The 15,319-nt window shown below is 38.5% G+C and overlaps 1 protein-coding gene across 16 annotated transcripts in view; it reads left to right on the top strand.

The window, feature by feature from the left end:
- LOC108699836 (neurexin-3) overlaps positions 1-15,319 on the top strand; it is a 337,779-nt gene that overhangs the window by 115,638 nt on the left and 206,822 nt on the right. For all 16 annotated transcript variants that reach the window (XR_005963885.1, XR_005963884.1, XR_005963886.1 and 13 more), the window contains exon 9: positions 4,151-4,534. Coding sequence is in view for 13 of the 16 variants with exons in the window: in XM_041575094.1 (XP_041431028.1) it covers positions 4,151-4,534 (384 nt within the window). In the remaining 3 variants the exon portion in view is untranslated. The remainder of the gene's footprint in view (positions 1-4,150; positions 4,535-15,319) is intronic.

Raw genomic sequence — 15,319 nt, 5'->3', positions numbered from 1 at the left:
TTCACTATAATGTGATACTTGAGTGCACAGGTGTAGGAAGACACATTAACACAATGTATATTTGCACATTCGGTGCTGAAGAGGTTAGTACACATAACATGCATTCCATTTACAAATTATAATGTATAGTATTTGAAAAGGTATCACTAGCAATTACAGACTAACCTTTACAATACAAATGTACTTGACATTTAAACTATGCAGCATTCTTTCTTCGGTCATTAAGATTGATAGCATTGATTGCAAAAGAGACAATGAAAATATCTCCAAAGTGATTAAATACTGAGTTTTATATAGAGGGTAAACAACACCATAATCTATTGCCTAGAAAGACCTGAACTATAAGGGTCAGGGCACACGCTCAGATTTGGGGAAATTAGTCGCCCATCGAAAAAACTCCTCTTCTTCGGGGGCAACTAATCTCCCCAAACTGCCTCCCACAGGCTAGAATGTAAATCGCCGGCGGGATGGCACTCAGAGCACTTTGTTTTCCAAAGTCGCCCGAAGTTTCCTTGTGAGGCAACTTCGGAAAACAAATCGTTACAAGTGCCATTTACATTCTAGCCAGTGGGTAGGCATTTAGGTGAGATTAGTTGCCGCCAGGCGACTAATCTCCCTGAATCTGAGCTTGTGCCCTGACCCTTAAAGGGATACTGTCATGGGAAAATTTTTTTTTCAAAATGAATCCATTAATGGTGCCACTCCAGCAGAATTCTGCACTGAAATCCATTTCTCAAAACAGCAAACTGATTTTTTTTATATTTAATTTTGAAATCTGACATGGGGCTAGACATATTGTCAATTTCCCAGCTGCACCAAGTCATGTGACTTGTGCTCTGATAAACTTCAATCACTCTTTACTGCTATACTGTAAGTTGGAGTGATATCACCCCCCCAGCAGCCAAACAACAGAACAATGGGAAGGTAACCAGATAGCAGCTCCCTAACACAAGATAACAGCTGCCTGGTAGATCTAAGAACAACAATAGTAACAACTATCTAACATCTAAAAACTCAATAGTAAAAACCCATGTCCCACTAAGACTCCTTCAGTTACATTGAAAAGGAAACACAGCAGCCTGCCAGAAAGCATTTCTCTCCTAAAGTGCAGGCACAAGTCACATGACTGGGGGCAGCTGGGAAATTGACAAAATTTCTAGCCCCATATCAGATTTCAAAATTGAATATAAAATAATCTGTTTGCTCTTTTGAGAAACGGATTTCAGTGCAGAATTCTGCTGGAGTAGTTTTCCGATGACCGGATCCCTTTAAGGTGAAGATACACAGAGTTTCTAGTAGCATCTTTTTTTTTTTGTTGCTACAAAATGCCCTGCCATAGACACTACTTAGAATTGCCTGTGCTAACACACACTTAGGCGCAGATTTATTAAAGTGTGAATTTAGAACTCACTACAATAAAACTCACTCACTTTCTATTCAATCCTATGGGATTTTTAGAATTACATTAAAAATTGTGAATTGTGGTGAGTTCTAAATTCACAATTTAATAAATCTGCACTTTATTTTCTAAGTAAAGCCAATATTCACTATTGTCTATGTTGTAACCATGACAAGTAGCTGCTACTAAAATGTAACGTTCAGTTTGCGTAGTAACTGGCACAACAACATATCCAGTGATTCTGGGCCCAGGATTAAAAACGAAGGGCAGTGGCTGACCGGAGATTAGTCACCCGTGATAAAAGTGCATCTTTTTGAAATTGGTCTCTTTTTGAAATAACTGAAATTGGTGGTGATAAAACCAAAGAATTGGTTTGTTCTTCAGGAGGAAACTTAGGACTACTTTGCAATATGTAGGTTATACTGTCTGTGATTTCAGTTCTTTTCAATGGAGACAAATTTTTGGGAGATTTGCCGCTCTCAGTTGTGCAAAAATAATCACTGTCTAAGCCTCTGACCCTCCTGTGTCTTGGTATGCCCCTTCTCTTTATTTATATACAAGACACATACAGTTACTGCATATGCAGAATGTTGTAACAGGGTCGGTTGGTCAAGAGGTTTTTGGGAATTAGAGAACCATTCCCTCTTGATTGGGGCTTAATTACATGTGTAACCACTATTTTAACCAACAAACGTGTTTCAAACCTCATTGTACTTTGGACTTAAGGAGGGCTAAGCTGTAAATATGTCACATCCATTAATAATAACAATTGAATCCTGTCCTAATTAGAACAAAGCAATAAACATTTCTCTGACACTCACATTATTACATTTTTTTGCAAGCAAGGACACAGCCATTAACAAGTCAGTACCAATAGAGCTCTTCGGGTCTAGTAAGGAATCAATTTATAATGTCAGTGCTTTTAAGTAAGCTTAAGTCATATGTCTTACATGTGAACAGTTCACCCATCGATATGGTGCCATCATTAGTACATACAGTATAGAAAGAAATGACCCATAACTTCATTTTTGCTTAACCAATCAAGTAATTGATGTTTCTTGTGAGTACGGTATTTAAATGCTATTCTTTAGGAGGGCTAGTTGCTACAATATGATCATTCTAAGACAATTTTTAGCTTTACTCCAAAGCCTGTCCTTCCCCATGTGTAGCAGTGTAGGAGCAGTTAGGACAAAGTTTGTGTGTGAGAGGGTTTATCTTCAGGAAAATCCATTTTTTAAAAATGATCCTAGTGATGACACTGGCAAATTCACTAAGATGCGAAGCGCCGAACTCTAGCGTTAATTCGCTAGCGTTTGGCATTTTCGCTACTGCGCAAATTCACTAACGAACGCTGGCGTAGTTTCGCTAGTGTTACTTCGCAACCTTACGCCAGGCGAAGTTTCGCTAGTGACGAAACTACGCAAATTCACTAACTTGCGCAGTGTACTGAACGCTACCTTTTACGCTAGACTTCCTTCGCCACCACAGACCTGGTGAAGCGCAATAGAGTAGATAGGGATTGTTTAAAAAAAAGTCCATTTTTTTTCTAAGTCCCAAAAAAACGCTGGCGTGTTTTCTACATGATGGCTGAAAAAGATCGAAAATTTTTTGGGGCTCCCCTTCCTCTCCCCTACATTTCCTGACTCATGGCAACTTACCTAGACAGTGGGCACGTGTGTAGGGCAAAATTAAATTTTTATTTGCAGATTTGAAGGTTTTCTAGGCATTTGTAGTGCAGATACATGTTCCTCCATTGAAATTTGAATTTCGCGCCGTATGCAAATTAGCCTTCGCTAGCGTAACTTCGCTTTATATAGCGAATCAACGCTAGCGCAACTTCGCAACCTTACGCTACCCCTGTGCGCAACTTCGGATTTTAGTGAATTTTCGGAGCCCTGGCGAAGTGCGGCGAAGTTGCGCCTGGCGCAACTTCGCATCTTAGTGAATTTGCACCTATGAGTGTTGCTGTTCTGATCTTATAAAAACAATTCCCGTTTCCCCATTTATATTGTCTGGTTTTATTGCAACTGCAAGCAATTTCACATGGACTCAATGTGCTCAGTCTTTCCTTGGATATAGCCCATATCAGATTACTGATGTTACACCACATGAAAAGCTTTAGTAAGATGGAAGGAAGCTTTAAAATGTAAAGGCGATGAGAACTGTAAAGGGTAGCATCCTTTGGAGATGATGTCTGCATAGTCTGTTAACCCTTCCCAGCAGAGCAGTCTGAACAATTTTAAATTCAATTAATATTCATTTATATTTAGATCACCTTTAAGTTATTAAAAAATGTAAAAACTTGTAGATGCAGTGCAGACCAGTAAGAGGAGTTAGAAGTAGGGGCTGGTTTAAGGGGTGCACATCTCCCCTGAAATATTTTCTGCATAGAACCATGCTGACTACGTCTCTACAATAGAATTATGCATCATTATGTGAGAAGCATTTAGTTTTGGTATTTAGATTTTTTCCCGAACTAGAAATTTTTGGGTAAATCTATTGATAAAAAAGGAGAAAATCCATGCGGATTTGGTCGGAGTCGTTTTCAGAAATAGGTATTTTCAGATTTTGATAAATAACCCCCCCCCAATGCATTGACGCAGAGACTGTATAGAGCTAACATTGTATTTTCAATCATTGAACCATACTCCAGCACTGGACTGAATTTTATTGGCCATAATAGAATGTGTCACTGTTACAGATTATAAAACAATGCTGAAGTCATATACTTGTACAACTCTCTTCATATAGGCACTATTTCCGTAAACACCAAACGGACTCCATTCACAGCCAGCGGGGAGAGTGAGATTCTCGACTTGGAAGGGGACATGTATTTAGGTGGTCTACCTGAAAATCGTGCAGGTCTCATACTGCCCACTGAACTTTGGACTGCCATGCTCAACTACGGCTATGTGGGTTGCATCCGTGACCTCTTTATTGATGGTCGCAGTAAAAATATTCGACAACTTGCTGAGGCACAGAATGCAGCAGGTGTGAAGTCATCGTGCTCTAGAGACAGCGGCAAACAGTGTGACGGTTATCCCTGCAAAAACAATGCTGCTTGTAGGGATGGCTGGAACCGCTTTGTATGTGACTGTACGGGCTCCGGGCACTGGGGCAGAACCTGCGAAAGAGGTGAGTTTTCCGAAACAAAACAGATTTTGGTGTCTTGATAAATGTTTTGAGATTCGGTTACAGGGTAATTGCAAACAGAGACTGCCATGTTGTTAAACAGTGCTGGTGTCTTTGTACATGTCCCTCTTGCTTTACATTTCTCCACCATGTTTAGTCTTCCTCTATCCACTGATATTTCTGTACCTTGCCCTTTTTGTAGATACTGTCCTGTTATTTAACTCCAGAATTTTTTTCAACTCATTCAATTCTTTCTTCTTGGCTCATTTGCAATACAAGTGCAAAAAATGGCCACAAATAATTGTTTTGCAGTGCAATGTGACAGTGCACTTTTCTCCAGTAAGATTTTTTTACCGGCATCACTTCTGGTGTTCCACATGCCTCAATAATGGCATTCTCTAGGCACAAGTCAGTTGTGTGTGTGGGTGCAACATTTTAAAGCAGGAGTGCCCATACTTTACTAATGTGAGGTCTACTTTTAGGGGCCGATTCACTAAGGGTCGAATATCGAGGGTTAATTAACCCTCGATTTTCGACTAGGAATTAAAATCCTTCGACTTCGAATATCGAAGTCGAAGGATTTAGTGCAGATAGTTCGATCGAAGGATAATTCCTTCGATCGAACGATAAAATCCTTCGAATCGAACGATTTGAAGGATTTTAACACAACGATCGAAGGAATATCCTTCGATCAAAAAAAGTTAGGCAAGCCTATGGGGACCTTCCCCATAGGCTAACATTGACTTCGGTAGCTTTTAGATGGCGAACTAGGGGGTCGAAGTTTTTTTTAAAGAGACAGTACTTCGACTATCGAATGGTCGAACGATTTTTACTACGAATCCTTCGATTCGAGGTCGAAGTAGCCCATTAGATGGTCGAAGTAGCCCAAAAAAAACTTCGAAATTCAAAGTTTTTTACCTTCGAATCCTTCACTCGAAGTTAGTGAATCGGCCCCTTAGTGTTGTTGTCCTAATATGATCTACATCCATAAAAGCATTGTTAGCATTCTGTTCCATGGGAAATATTACTTAAATATTGATTGAACAAACAACTATTTCTTATGTAACATAAGATAATAAATATCTGAATGAAAGGCATGAAATAGGAAGGTGATTTAGACAAGCTGTTTGTTGACATTGTCTTGAGATCTACTGATCTACTCCCAATCAAACTTTTGGGCACCCCTGTGTTAAAGGAACTCCTCAAGACAGATATTAGTGGGCTTGTTGTGTCTGCACTCCGTTCTTTGCATCTTGTGTGCAGTTAATTAGAGCGGGCTGTATGGCTTTCCTTGGGCCTGTATGACATTGTATTCTGCCAGATTTTAATTTTAGTAGCCCTGAATAAACCAGATATGTAGTTTTAAGACCACTAGAGCTGCTGGTATGTAAATATGTTTTAATGCAATTCTATGATTTATTAGTCTACTGGGAAAAATAGAATATTAACATAGCATTATTTTTGAGGACATCCCAGAAATGCAGCAAAATATCAGAGATATGACTATGAAGATTTTCATTCATCCAGGTCATGGTATATCTAGTATAGGTAAATCTAAAAACAACTGGACTTGCTGAGTACTCAGCAAGTCCAGTTGTTTTTAGATTTACCTATACAAGATATAGAGATATGCATGGCATGTTTGTGAAAGTTCTCATTCATCCAGGTCATGGTATATATATAGAAATAAGTCAAATCAACTGGACTTGCTGTGTTTTTCTTGAAGACGTTTCACCAGTCATCCAACTGGCTTTCTCAATACAAAATAACTTGTTCATATATCCTCTGGAATGTTGCTCCAATCAGCATCATCTGTTTATCATAATCCACAATGATGTCATTAAATTAGGTGCTGATTGTATTAGCAAGATTGGAGCTTTGATGTTATTAAACCTTCCAGGGAGAGGTGCCAAAACAGCATTGTATGTGGCAGACAATAGATGTCGCATTCCCCGCCTCTATTCAAACTTGGTTTTTCAGTTTTTACATATATGGCTTCTTTACCACCTCTTTTGAACCAGTCGCTTTACTGGTCTAGAATCTGGACTTGGCAGTCTTCAAACGTGTGTCCTTTTTCTTTTAGATGTAGGTACACAGCTGAGTTCTGAACAGAGGAGCTGGCTCTTCTGTGTTGTGTTATACGCTGGTGTTACTGTTTGGTTTCCCCTACATACAAATCAGAGCATTCCTCACTGCACTGCATACACAATGTTACTCTTCTTGTGCGTTGGGGTTGGGTCTTTTGGGTGAACTAGTTGCTGCCTCAGTGTGTTGCTGGGTTTAAAGCATATAGGGATGTGGTGTTTATTACATTTTTTTTTATTAATAAACACCACATCAGCATCATCACCCAACTTAATGACATCATTGTGGAATATGATAAACAGAATATGCTGATTGGAGCAACATTCCAGAGGATATATAGCGAAGCAAGATCCTATGTACAAGTTATTCTGAATTGAGAAAGCCAGTTGGATGACTGGTGAAACGTCTTCAAGAAAAACACAGCAAGTCCAGTTGATTTGACTTATTTCTATAGATATATGTATGGCATATCAAGGAGAACATCGGCCCTTTTAATATATCTGGCTCATTGTCTAACGTACAAATCCTGGTCATTATGAAGAGAAAACCATCAGAGGGGGAATACAAGTGATTGCCTCCAAAGCAGAGTGGTATGTGAGAAGAGGGGAAACAATGTTACCATTGTGCCTTTGATGTTAGCCTATTGGAGTTACACTAATTGCTTAATGATCTGTTGATTAGTGACTAGAGAGGATATTTCACAGCCTGTAGAGTTAGACGCTGTTCTTTAACCAGTTCCTCGCAGGCTGAAAAGGCTGGATTGAAGCCCTTCTTTTAATGATTCAGGCAGACACCATTCATCAGAGAAATAAATGGAAGTTACATGATGATATTACCTGTAATTATCTCTCATATTGAAAATCACTAATGCTAAAGGGCAATCAAACAAAAAAGGATGCTTTTTTTGAGCAGGGCCCTCTTTACCTCTTGTATCGGTTATTGGTTGCTTTCTATGTAAATCTGTATGTTCACTGTATACAACCACCTATTATACGCTGATGTGGAATGTGTTGAAGCTTTATAAATATGTGATAACAATAATACTGAAGTATTTCTGTTGTTAACAGAGACTGTGTGTCTATACCTTTAAAGCTGGCCAACTGCACATATATATTTCAGTAATCAGTGGCCCACTCTCTGCTTCTACTCTAACTCATAATTATGCAAAAGGGTGTTTTAAATATTGTTGAATCACCTTCACAATTAACATTTCATATATGGTAGCTGTGAACATTATGGTGCCAAGTCCAGATGTTGGCAACTAAGGCTCAGCCCAAAGGGCACCAGAGATGTAATGATTCCTGCATTCTCAGCATATACTTACTTGTTTTATATTTTCAGTTCAGATTGATTTTCTTGAAGCATTTTCTTTGGATTAATTCCATATCAATATAAGTGGGTCTTGAGAAATGATGTCTGTAGTACCCATCCTCGTTTGAAAACACTTGTATAAAATAGCCAGAAAATATCTGACTCTCAACTTCACGTGTGAGCCTTTTGTGCTTTACCCTATACCATTAGAGAACCCCTTCCATTCACTCATCTTTGCATTTTTGCTGCATTTACGTTATCAGCTGATAAATACATAATATCTAAGAATGTGATTAACTGTGCCTTGCTGGCTTCAATCTACTTATCCTATTGTTTACCAAGCTCTTGTAATTGCAGAACTGGCTCAAAACTGTGCATATAAATTTGGTGCTTTCCCTTATTTTGTAAATGATGAAATTGTAATGCAAATTGTATAGCACTTAACAGATATTTCTGCAATTCCAGTAAACACCCTTCAAGAAGATTGGATGCATAGCCCATAAAATGACTGTATTGTATTGCAGTACACATTTTAAAAAATATTTAGAAATTTAATTGGCATGTGTAATACTTAAATAAGGAGTCATGCCTCTTAAACTGTCACTTTGAATTAGGCCATTTTATTCAATAAAACCTTTTAGATGGTATAATGGAGTTTTCTAATACAGCATATGTAATATGTTGTAATCCAACTGCTTCTTAACTTTTAGGAACTGTTGCACAACATACCAAGCAATAAATTATAAGCAAATGTAATGTGAACAAAAAAAAGTGAAATGAAAGAACTTGCCAGCATTATGTCCTTTGTTGCAGAACATGTTTTGTTTGTGAGTTGTTTGCAGAATCCACCACTTTCTACACAAAGTTAAACTGCAAAACAAATGTGCCATCTATAAAAATAAGAATAAATTGATAGATTAATATGGTTGTTTGGCTATAAACCCTTAGACCTTGGGCCCACCAGAAAACCTAAAACCTTGAGCCTACCATAAAACCTTAGACAGTGGACCTTTTCAAAGTATTATTCCTCCTCTACTCACTCAACCTCTTTATTCTCCTAGTCTTTTATATATACTGGCAATATTCTCCCATTATTAAAGGGATCCTGTAATCGGAAAACATGTTTTTTTCAAAACACATTAGTTAATAGTGCAGAATTCTGCACTGAAATCCATTTCTCAAAAGAGCAGATTTTTTTTCAATTTTGAAATCTGACATGGGCTAGACATTTTGACAATTTCCCAGCTGCCCCTGGTCATGTGACTTGTGCCTGCACTAGAGAGAAATGCTTTCTGGCAGGCTGCTGTTTTTCCTTCTCAATGTAACTGAATGTGTCTCAGTAGGACATGGGTTTTTACTATTGAGTGTTGTTCTTAGATCTACCAGGCAGCTGTTATCTTGTGTTAGGGAGCTGTTATCTGGATACCTTCCCATTTTTATTTTGTTTGGCTGCTGGGGGGGGAGGGAGGGGGTGATATCACTCCAACTTGCAGTACAGCAGTAAAGAGTGATTGAAGTTTATCAGAGCACAAGTCACATGACTTGGGGCAGCTGGGAAATTGACAATTTGTCTAGCCCCATGTCAGATTTCAAAATTGAATATAAAAAAAGCAGCACTATTAACTGATTCATTTTGAAAACATATATTTTTTTTTTTCCCATGACCGTATCCCTTTAAGCATTTTTCCCCATAAAGAAATAGGGAATGACCATGAAATAGGCCAAATGTTTTGAAACAAGAGGGCCCACTAACACCTGGGCCCACCGGGAGTTTTCCTGGTATCCCCGTGGGCCAGTCCGACACTGGATCTGGGTTGGCATCTATGCAGACATGGGATTACCAGCGAGATTAGACATTAGAAAATACATGAGACCATCGGTATGTGATGGTATAGATAAAAGCAGGAAAGAAAGAATGGAAACACTTGAGCAATGACAAAACAAAATACTTGTAGTAGTACTGTAAGGCAGTGATCCCAAATCAGTAGCTTGCAAGCAACAGGTTGCTCACCAACCCCTTGGATGTTGCTCCCAGTGGCCTAATTTTTGAATTCCAGGCTTGGAGGTAAGTTTTGGTTGCATAAAAATCCTGTGTACTGCCAAAAAGAGCCTTCTGTACGCTGACAGTCCACATAGGGGCTACCAAATAGCCAATCACAGGCCTTATTTGGCACCCCAGGAAGTTTTTGCATGCCTGTGTTGCTCCCCAACTTTCTATTTTCGAATGTGGCTCACGGGTAAAAAAGGTTGGGGACCCCTGCTGTAAGGTAACACATTGTTGGCACTATAAAGTATAATATTATTGTGTCTGTGATATAGCATGCCGGGGCCTACACTGCATACTTAAATCTTGGAAAATGTGGTACAAATTGTTCTGTTATTACCCTGGCAGGTGTATGTATTTCTGAGTACCAAATGCTCATTTCAGTGCAGTCTGTTGTGCTACTCTGCATCATGGACTTTTGTTGTCACTAAAGGTTGTACAGTGCGATTGTTGTATGCACTTCGATCATACAACCCTTGGTGTACAGCTTACAAAAGGTGAAAGTGAAATACTTTTATATCTTTGGTATTTGAAATGAAAGAAAAATTAGCTCCAAATGTATCAACATTGTTACAGATTGTAGCCACTTGATAAATGAGCCCCATAGCTCAAAATACAGGGTGGTATAAGCAGAGGCCAAGGCAGCCTTGGGCCAGTAGAGTGACACAGCCTGCAGCTTTGAGTATCACTGGAATTAATCCCCAGGCAGTTTTTTTCCAATTAATTTCACAAATCTGCCAGCGGAGTCTTTCCACTTTATTCTAATCCCGCCATCTCCGAAGGGAATACGCACAATAAGCTGATAAAATGCACATGAAGGCCGAAGCCAAGGCCGCAGCATGATCTCATCTGGTTAATGAGGGCATCATACAGCAGAAGCCAGCACAACTTAACCTTTTCCTCTGCTGGAAGAATGATGAATTCTAATTCTTGTTATTTTACCAGTATGCCAATATACTCAGGACTATGTACTAGGGATTTTTTAGGGTACATTGACTTTGTTTGCATTTGTCACATTCTTTCTGTGTGTGAGAGACTGATTTATTACTTATTGTGCATAAGACACAGAGAACTATATACATAAATATGAATTCCTGTGTGATATAATGATGCATTACTGTGTGTGTATGTGAACCTGATGCAATAGTGTGTTTGTATGTGTATATGTGTACGTATGCATCTGGCAGGGAAATTAAAGTGTATAGGACTGGTTTAACACTATGGGGCAAATTTATCAAAGGTCGAGGTGAATTTTCGAATGGAAAAAAATCGAATTTCGAGCTATTTTGTGTACCTCGACTTAGGAGTAGTCCAATTCAAATTTGCAAAAAATTGGAAAATTCAAATATCGAAATTTATATGTACTGTCTCTTTAAAAATTCGACTTTGACCATTCGCCATATAAAATCTGCTGAATTGCTGTTTTAGCCTATGGGAGACCTGCTAGAATTGGCGGACTTTTTTTTTTTGGGGAAAACGTTGAATCGAATTTGATTGAATGCGATATTCCCTTGATTAGAATGATTCGAATTCGGCCAAATACGGACCTAATCGATCGAAAACTGACCTATTCGACCGAAAAAAAACTTTGACTTAATTTCGGTTGGTGCGGCAGAACAGCATTACAGTAACTGTGTGTGCAGTGAAAGTCTTTACTCGGTATAAAAAAAGAGGCATCATTGTTGGTGAGAGATGCATTTGAGAGAGTCAATATTAAAAGTGAATATTATAGAGAAACTGGATCACTGCAGAAATTGCATTAGAGCATCAGTTCCCGTATGGTTTCATGAGTCTTTTTGTTTGACCCTCAATCTCTACTCTAAATGGTATCATTGTGACATACTGATTTGTTTTCTAAGTTGGCAGCTCCCTCTTTTTATGCAAGATTCTCATTTTAGGATCTAAAATCAGCATCTCTCTCATGATATTCATGTCTCTTTCCTGTATTCACCAAATTGAGCTCTCCCCTCCCATATCACTGTACTTTGAGCCAGTTAAAGTCATTGCTGTTACAAATCCTCTTGATTTGAGGATTTCCTATAATCCAGATTATGATAGGCCCTAGCCTGTGCTTGTACTCTCTTTCTTTACCCTTTCTTCAATCCAACTCATTGGAAAATAAGTAAATGGGGTATTGTACCATTTAAACATTTATTATAACACAATGGGATAGAGGGATCAGTATTACAGCACATATACTTTACTTATTCTAATACCATTAGTGACTGGATACACCTTTCACTATACCCTACTGTTTGACTCAGTACAACACTAATACACTATACATTTAACTTCACTGTATGGAAACCATCATTTCATCTCTATAGCTGGGAGGGGTGGGAGCTACAACATAGAGCTGGTCACTGCTCCTGTATAACTATAACAAACAAGGGAAAGTTGTGCTCACCACTATTTTTTAAAAAAAAACAGCTATAGTCAGGTGATCCCACTGGTGTCTAATAAAAGGGCAGCCAAGTTTGGGAATTTTACTTTGAAAGCAGCTAGTAAGTTGCAGGTAAAACTTAGTCCCTTTGTAAAATGTATAAGCAATTGAATTCTTAATGAATCAGATGAAAATTAAGCGTAGGACTGGCCAGATATGGGATGACTTTGACGTAGTTGGCCATCTTAAATATATTGCAATATATGGACAAACAATCCCTGTGTTGTTTAAAGGGTAAGGCATTTTTTAGTAGCAGTATGCACAAAATGTCTCTGTCTTAAATATATTGATAATGGGTTGAGTGCAGAGGACTCTTGTAGTTGACTATATGTATTTTGTGGTCACACCCTCATTGCACCCCCGCCTAATGGTTTTTAAAAAATAGTGGTGAGCACAACTTTCCCATGTTTAATACTGTACTATCAGCATGTTCACTGCTTTATAGATTGTTCTAGTGCTTCTCAGATCTTAATTCATCACTAGGACTTTGTGGGGCCAAGCCTGGCAGGTCTAAAACTATTGATGTCTATTAGTGATGGAATTTGTTAGCCAGGCATGGATTTAAGGTGAATTTCCACTCCTCACCGTCCACTAATGTTTCCCTAAAATTGCTGCAGAAAATTCACAGTGAAAAAATTTGCTGCAGGAAAAAAAAATTGGCGTGTGTATAAAAATTGTCGCGTGTCAAAATTATCCGGACACCCATCAACTTTAATTCATTTGGACAAAATAATCCAGCATATAAAAATTGTCGCTCATCAAAATTATTTTGATGCCCATTGACTAAATGCGTTTCGCAAATTTTTAGCTTTTTCCTGAAATTCTTTGATGTTTTGTGAATTTTTTCACCGTTTCGCAAATTTTTCGGCGAAGCAAAACAGGACAGATACACCCATTTTAGTGTCTATGTCAAACGCCAGATTGAAGTATGTCGAATAGTTCCTAGGAACAGTGCTGTACTGTTCTATGATGTTAGTACTGAGTCGCCAGTTTGACCTCGCAATGTAATCACCCAAAGTATATTCTGTTGATAGCAAAACTTAACCTAAAATAGCTGTCAGCCGTATGCCATACTTTATATCAAATTCTTGCTATTGGCTCTGGCCATGCTTACGTTGATGTGATCATCAGAAAAGACTTTGGAACAATTGATACACTATTTTTTTTGTAATTCAGCACTGAAAGGTTCAATAAAGAGCAGAATATTTTTCTATGTTCTTAAATCACTGAGTATTTCGGGTGCGTGGTTTGTTGAAGAGCATGGCTCTGTTCTACACATACCCCTTGATAATTTTCTGTGCAAATGTTGTGCTGACATTTGTGTGGGCTTATATATTGTGTGTGCATGTGTATGTGTGGGGGGCTATTAGATGTATTACCCCTGCCTTTCTCCTTGGTAATCTGTGTTTGACTGGTATCCCAGGGTGACTGCTAACATTTACTGAACTGGCAAGAATATCTTCCTTCTGCAAACATGCCCTTGTTACTGCAGGGTGCCCACAGTTAGCTACACATACCGTGTATCTGCTTGTACTGCATGTGTAGCTATATGTCAAATATACGCTCTATACATTCATGTATTTGTATGGATTATTTTTACTGTTTCAGAGAGTTACAGTAATCACTTTCCATAAAATGCAGACAATACTTGTTATTTTTAGTTCAAGACAGGCCAGTTTAATGGAGAAATATTTATTTTCCTTTTAGATAAACTGATATTTGTCAGTTCTGTTTTGGTTTCAGTCAGAGAGGGATTCCAGGCCCTAATACAGCCAATTTTTCTTGTCTCAAGATGTCTGTTCCTGCTGTTTGCTGGTGTGGGCTTGGCTCTCTCCATCAATGGGGAATCTGTGATACTGGGCCCACATAGCATGTCCTGATCCTGTAACTGCATTCTATAGAAAGCACGATGAGGTCTGCTGAGGAGGAAGCCACATTGCTAAGCTGGCTAATGAGCTGGAGAAGAGCATACAAAATGGTGGTGCTCCAACCTAAGGCACTGCTTGAAGAGAGTCTTATTATACACATGTTTGCTTGGGCAGAGGTTTGAATTTTTAGGTGTCATATGTGTTAAAAGTCCAGAAAATCTAAATATTATGTGGTTATTTACATGAATTGTTGCCATCATCTGCTGTATAATTTCCCAATTCCATAAATCCTATGACAATGCCTTTTTTTAGTGAGCAACCCAAAAATCTGTGTTTAATCTTATGTGCTTGTTTAAGGCATATGTTCAGCATCATGAGACATGAGCATAAGTGATTTATGGGAGAACTGCAGTCGATAATGTGACTTAAATGGAAGACAGAGCGGATGAAAGGGTGTGAATTGCTTAATTCCTTGTTGCTAATTCCTCCCTTTTCTGCTTAACAAGGATAAAACAGACACACAGGTTTGCTGTATTTCTTGCACCGATTTTTCTCAGTTAACGCTAATTTAATTTCATTAATTGTAAGACACAGTGAAAAGGGTTAGCGGGAAAAGCTTCCTCTCCTTTTATGTCTTATTTTTGGCCAAGAATATTTAATCACACAGAGAAGATATGTAAGAGCATACAAATGAATAGATCACCAGGCTTCATATAATATTCACTGTCTCTACTATCTAAAAAAAAGTGTAGTTCATAAAGGGATAAAAGGGAAGGGGTGAGTGAAGTGCCCCTGGTGTCTATCCTTGACTGAGTTTTTCGCTTTTGGGGAATGATGTGACTTTTGTCACATCTGAATTTGTTTTTTGCTATTACAGAAGAATCGAGAGGTTCTGTATGAAAGCTGAATTGCTTAGGAGCAATAGGCAGCTCTGTTTATTAGGACTATTGTTGGATCATCGAGAATGGGGTTCTTGTACAACTGAGCATATTTTCTTTGGCACAAATATACATGAATCAGAGTTCCCATTTCCGTAT

The sequence above is a fragment of the Xenopus laevis genome, chromosome 8S (assembly GCF_017654675.1).
Source record: "Xenopus laevis strain J_2021 chromosome 8S, Xenopus_laevis_v10.1, whole genome shotgun sequence".
NCBI lineage: Eukaryota > Metazoa > Chordata > Amphibia > Anura > Pipidae > Xenopus > Xenopus laevis.
Note: the sequence above shows the minus strand (reverse complement) of the source record. Positions and strands in the feature narration are given on the sequence as shown.